The sequence below is a fragment of the Tenebrio molitor genome, chromosome X (assembly GCF_963966145.1).
Source record: "Tenebrio molitor chromosome X, icTenMoli1.1, whole genome shotgun sequence".
In the NCBI taxonomy this organism is placed as follows: Eukaryota; Metazoa; Arthropoda; class Insecta; order Coleoptera; family Tenebrionidae; genus Tenebrio; species Tenebrio molitor.
In genome coordinates, this window is record NC_091055.1 from 5,726,918 (window position 1) to 5,732,917 (window position 6,000).

The 6,000-nt window shown below is 34.1% G+C and overlaps 1 protein-coding gene across 4 annotated transcripts; it reads left to right on the forward strand.

The window, feature by feature from the left end:
- The first annotated feature begins 3,058 nt into the window (after positions 1-3,058).
- Positions 3,059-5,739, forward strand: nw (narrow). 4 transcript variants are annotated; one of them, XM_069060398.1, is made up of 5 exons: positions 3,059-3,218; positions 4,246-4,428; positions 4,484-4,676; positions 4,729-4,884; positions 5,302-5,739. In XM_069060398.1, exons 1-5 carry the CDS (start codon positions 3,158-3,160, stop codon positions 5,639-5,641), a joined length of 933 nt encoding a protein of 310 aa, XP_068916499.1. In that variant the 5' UTR covers positions 3,059-3,157; the 3' UTR covers positions 5,642-5,739. The 4 variants fall into 4 exon arrangements, with proteins under 4 accessions (XP_068916499.1, XP_068916500.1, XP_068916501.1 ...); XM_069060399.1 differs by having other exon boundaries at positions 4,732-4,884; XM_069060400.1 differs by having other exon boundaries at positions 4,729-4,892; positions 5,302-5,413.
- The last annotated feature ends 261 nt before the right edge of the window (positions 5,740-6,000 follow it).

Sequence of the window (6,000 nt, forward strand, 5' to 3'; positions counted from 1 at the left end):
TTATTTCCTACAGTTTACTTTTCTTCCTTGATGTGAAATTCATAATTCTCTTGGAAAATTCTTCGAATAAAAAACATTCAATGCAGGCTCGCTACATTCACAAAGAATATTCTTGTAATTATGTAGGTATTGAGAATTACCTAATTTTTTGTTCATTTTCACACTGTGGACTGACACCTTCTTTCCCAACTTTTGTAGTGCATTACTGCATTGGTAAACTCAGTCAACACAGAATTTTTGCAGTGAATCAAATTGACATGCGCTGCCATTTTCTTCTCCAAAAACCACATTTCTGAAGCTTTGCTTTTAAAACGTTTTGGATATGTAATAAAGACGTTTATCATGTTTCTGAATTTGTCCACTCTCCCAAATATACAGGCTTCGGGCATCGTATACGCGCACGCGAAATCGCGACTTCTAATTAAATAATATTATCGAAATTTTTCACACTTACCTGGGTATTGGTAAGGTACATTGCATAATTTTTTTATAATTTTTCACTTAAGGCTGTATGACACGATGCTAAATTTTGTAGAAAATTTGTTATAAAATGAGACAGACCCTCGATCAAGACCAATGAACGATCATTTTTACAGAATTTTCTGTGAAATTTAGTATCGTGTCACACTAGCTTTACAAACAAAGCCAAAAAAGAATAAAAAGTAAATTTCAACCAAAAAGTCAAATTCTGATTTTTATACAGACCTACCCAGATTCACTTCCTATAATTATTTACGATCATCAGCAGAAAAAAACACCAATTAAATTTTTAGTTAAATTTTACATTTTAACTTTGAAAATAATTTTTATTTATGACCTGCTACTTGTGCTGTCGTAAATTTGGGGTGATAATGGAAACTGTCAATTTTATGGCAAAAAGGTTTAAAACGGTCGGACTAGTGAATGATCCTTTTGTTGGCAAATTATACCATTTTGCCATAAATCACGGATCTGGTTTGCGTTTAAATAAAAAAGCGAATTATTTAGCCAACCAACTTAAAATTTGTAATTGTGCCACTGGGGTTTGATGCGCTAGCTAGCAGGTACAGATTCATTTAGTGTAAAAACTTTATAGGTAAATTAACAGTTATACATATGTATATGTATTAACAAAAAAAAATTTTTTAATTCTCAAATATATGTTATCAATAATAATTAGTTAGGTATATAAAATATCGCCAATTTTAATTAATTAGAAGTATACGTATATGATACCCGACCCTGTACTGATAGCACTTCTAATATCTAAAGTAAAACCACTGCCGTAACATTCTCTCCTCTCTTGTACCAGTTATAATTGTCACCACCACTTCATTTGCATTTGTCAAAAACATCTTTTGTTTTTCGTCTGTTTGCGCGTATTACTTCATCTTCTGGGGTTGTTATTACTGCAGTAGAACTCATCGTAATTGGTATTCCTATAATTAGTCTTTACTTTAGAATATAATATCTTCAGAAGTAATTCAATAATATATAAAAATGTTTTAACAGAATGCTATGTCGATACAAGTAATTTAGAGAAAATAATTTTATATGTAAAATATTATATTACATTATTCTGCAACGAAAATAATTTTACATAACCTGTAACTAATAATAAAAATAGTTTAAATTTTAGTATAACGGTAAAGCAAAGAGAAATAGAAACATATTTATAATTGCTAATTTGTTGGTGGTTTAAGGGAGACGAAATACTGCCTATTTCATTTCATTTATTGGGAGTAAGTAACTTTTAAAGTTAAAAGCTCAAAAATGTTTGTAACAAAATTACTGTTAAATAGTTCCACTTAAACATTTTGGATAATTAAAAATTTGGCGTCTATACTTATCGTTTCACTATGGCAGCAAAAAATTAATGTAGCTAATAGACCTTCAACACACAAACAACATTTTAGTGTAGTTACGTAAGTATTGAATAAAAAATAATATTGGCCATTTAAAAATTGCCCACCATATTGAAAAGAAATAAGTGTTTTACTCCCTTGACTCACTATAATTCACATCTTATCTGTGGTTATTTTTTATTCATCGGTCGATTTTTTGGAAGGTGTATTCTTTGAATTATCCCGATCTAAAAGAGTGGAACAATATTATTTTTGTTCCCAGAACTTTAAGAGATCGCTGTTATTGATAATTTAAATTATATAGAAGACTTCTGACAGAGGTTTCAAGATTAATACAGTAGCCTCCCGTATGAATCTGGTCCTAATTAACGTAGAGGAGCACCCTAAAACCTATCTTGTTTTAGATTATTAATGACCAATGATTTTTTAATTATAAGTCTGTGTGGAAATCATTATTAATTCGATTCTTGGACACTATGTATTTTTAATGATGATTTTATCTAAAATTTATGTATCTTTGAGGACTACAGTTCGACAAAGTACCGCTTTGATTTGCTGAAGATATATAAATTTCTATGAGCTCATCGAAAAGTGAAGAGTAAATTAATACACTGGTGGTGCGAAAAAAACTGTAGAAAAAATTTATTACCAACAAATAAATATTCCAAATAAATGGGTGCGTTAACCTTTTATAACTGTTTTGGAATCACTGCTAGATTTTCGCATATTTTTAATTCATCTGAAATATTTTGGAACAAGTTTTATGCATGATATCATTTAATTTGCATTTTGCATGGTTATTTCCCCTGACCGAACAAGGTGCAAGTAAACGCAAACAAACTACATTTAATTTTAGTCCAGTACAATTTTTACAACCCTCACAAATTGGTTAATTAACTGGCCGATGCCAAGAGGAAGAGAGAACAAAGAGGAAAAAAGTCGATGGAATGTGGCAGTTCTATTCTTTGAAATCTTTTGTCGAGGGAATTGGCGAGGAGAAAAAATTTGAAATAAATTGCCGTAATGAGCTTATGTGATTATGTAAATAAGTGTCGTTTTTTGTGAGTGTTTTAAAATTAAATTGGTGGTCGAGCATCTGCAAAAAGATATCTTACAGCTTCTACGGTGCAATAAAAAAGTCCGTTCGTGACGTTCCGACGAAGAGGTCAAAAAAATAACCATCTGAAGTTTATAATAGGAATATCCATGGGAGAGGGATAGGGGGAAGTTGCATCCGGTAATCACAGCCACAAAAACAACAAGCGATTGTAAAGCTCCTCAGTCGGCGAGTTCGCTTTTGATAAAGAAACATCATGGGTCGTTACGTTAGTGGTTTATCTGCTGTTTTAGTATTTTTTATTAGTTTGTCCACAGGTAAGTCAATTTGTGTGTTATCTAATCGATAATTGTGGATTTTTGCAAGAATTTTGTGCGGCATTATTAATTAATTACGATAACTTCAACCGGCGCGATTGGCTTTAGATCTTGTGATTAAATTTCGGCCAAAGTTGAGTAAAGTCGAGGGTCGTTAATTGCATCGAATTTGAATCGTACTTAAGTACGTTGTATTGTTAGTTAGACATGCGCTTTGTTTGAAATTGATATTGCACTCGAGAAGAATGGAATGCTGAGCAATTTCGTTGAACCACTGTAAAAAATAATGGTAAAAAACACAACAAGTTTTTACCACGGCTGTAAAAATTTTAAATATCTCTTTGCAGTTAATCGCCCTTGAATGGGAAATTGGTACTATTTATGGCTAAGCCAAGTCTCGTACAACAACTCTTATTTTTCTGATTTCGCACAAACATAACTTTTCAGGGGGAATATTTATTGCCGCGAGTCGCGTCGCTCGGATTTTTAGTCTCGTTTCTTTTTCAAAAAAGGGTTTTCTTCGTCTCGGACGGCCTGCGGAGATGCATTTGAATTTTTTCAAGGTTGTGCCATGTATTTAAAATTTAACAGGTTTAGTATCCTGTCTGGATGTACACCTTTTTGGTATTCATCGCAAACGTCTTTTTACATCTTCACATCCGATAAACGACGTAGTCTCACTTAGTTCCGGAATATGACTAACAAATTAATTATTCAAACGTCGTACGGACGAATCAGTTATTCTTTTCTATATATTGGTATTAGCATTTCGCAGGTCTTTGACTTTTTTCTTGAATTATTGCTTGTCCTTGACTAACAACTCCACGGATGATCAAATGAAATTCTTTGCTTGTCCGTGACTGCTCTCGGATCCTTAATTGTTTAACAAAGGTGAGGATTCTCGATTTTGTTGCAACGAAATATCTAACAGGTCACTGACTCCGCTGTTTGGATAAACTCGAGATGAGAGTACCGAATACTAGTTCTTATCTCATTTGTACCTGTCTCATTTTAATTCCGATTTCAGGACAAAGAATAACCACGATCCAGCTCGATGGGGTTCAGTACTTCGTCAGCAGAATGAATCCATACTCGCCCGAGTTGAACTATTATCTGGCTTACCAATATTGCAGGTCTTTGGGCTTACAACTGGCTTCCTTTGAAACGAAAGAAAAAGCTGACTCCATAACACAGTACCTCAAAAACGCCGGTAATTCCGCCAATACCTTGGTAGTACTCTCGCATTAGAACTTGCTCCGTTGCAGGTTACGACAAATTCGATTTTTGGACTTCTGGAAATCGTTTGGGAACCGATATGTTTCTATGGATGAGTACTGGATTGCCGTTTAACGCCACATTTAATTATATGAGGAAAATCGACAGCGACGACGATAACGGTGCAACAATTTCTGATATCGTCAGCGGCAGTACCAGTCCTCAAAGGACTGCAAGGGAAAGGTACTTTATGAAATATTTAAAAACGTTTATCTAAAATCATTTTTGATTTCAGCAGCGATAGTGGTTCTTCCAACGGTTGTGTAGTGCTCAAAGCACCGAACTTCGAGTGGGACGCCGACGATTGCGTTTCGATCAAAGATTTTATTTGCGAACAAACCCGCTGTTATTACTACAATTATGGATCTATTCCTGTGTCCACTGCGCAGGGGTAAGAAGGTGAGAGCCCACACGGCGACTCATCTTGGGTTATAAAATTTTCTACTCGAGTATTACTTACTACCACCTTGAACCGTTCCCGTAACTCTACTAAGTCACTAAATAATTAATTGTATAATAGAAAAAATTGTAAACGGGCTTTGTTACAACTTACAATGGCTAAGTCACCGTTAAGGTCCTAAGCAAACATTTGACACCTCATTTGAATTGAATAGAATTGATCACAATCCAACCTTAGCACACATTTTTATTGAAATGTGACCCACTGGATTATGAGGTGGTAGAATTCATTAGCTAGTTAGACCTAATGATTTAACCCAGGTGATTGGTGGTTGAGAGGGCAATAATTAACCTAACAATAGTCAAATTCGAAAGATCTGATTTGTTTAACGAACACCGTTGTTTTCAGGAAACCGAAACCAACAGCAACAACTACGCAGCATACCCCAACAACAGAAAGTATCAAAAATAATTTTATCCATATTAGTAAACTTATAAATAAGCTTCGCTCAACTACACAAGTCGCAAAAAAGTCGTCTGATGGTAAACCGGATGATCTTGTAATAATGGCCGACAAGGAAAATTTGGAACAATCGACAAATGGTCCTTACGACAATTTTAACTCGCATGCCGAATTGCAAGATGACCCGGCTGCTCTCGCAGAACAATCTCAAGAAGGTTACGTTTCTACCATTCAGCCTGAAAAACTTACCACTCTTATCGATTCTTCTAATCCGTCCATGAATTAGTATTTATTGAATAATGTGATGACATGTATTACAATCTCTGTATTTTTATAAACAGTATGATGTAGCATTAAAATTAATAAAAATGACAGTTCTTTTTACGTCATGTTTTAATTTGATACCGATTAACCGATTCATTCGACCAATAATTATCGTTGTTTAATAAGGCATTTTTAACGGGTACGATTTGAATTTGAATTTAAACGGTGGGAAAAAGAGACATCTCTTAAAAGCTAACAGAATTATCGAGTGTGCATTTGTAGTACGACTAGTCTCCAACAGAGGGCACATCAAGTCAGATACTTATTACTTCAATAATTGTTCAATATTTCTTTCACAGTGTTTACCAAACATTCACGATT

Excerpts from the sequence above, each read along its gene's own strand:
- nw (XM_069060398.1), top strand. The coding sequence starts at position 3,158 with ATGGGTCGTTACGTTAGTGGTTTATCTGCTGTTTTAGTATTTTTTATT. Across the intron at positions 4,677-4,728 it reads CAAAGGACTGCAAGGGAAAG|CAGCGATAGTGGTTCTTCCA; the intron begins GTACTTTATGAA and ends TTTTGATTTCAG. Across the intron at positions 4,885-5,301 it reads CCTGTGTCCACTGCGCAGGG|GAAACCGAAACCAACAGCAA; the intron begins GTAAGAAGGTGA and ends CGTTGTTTTCAG.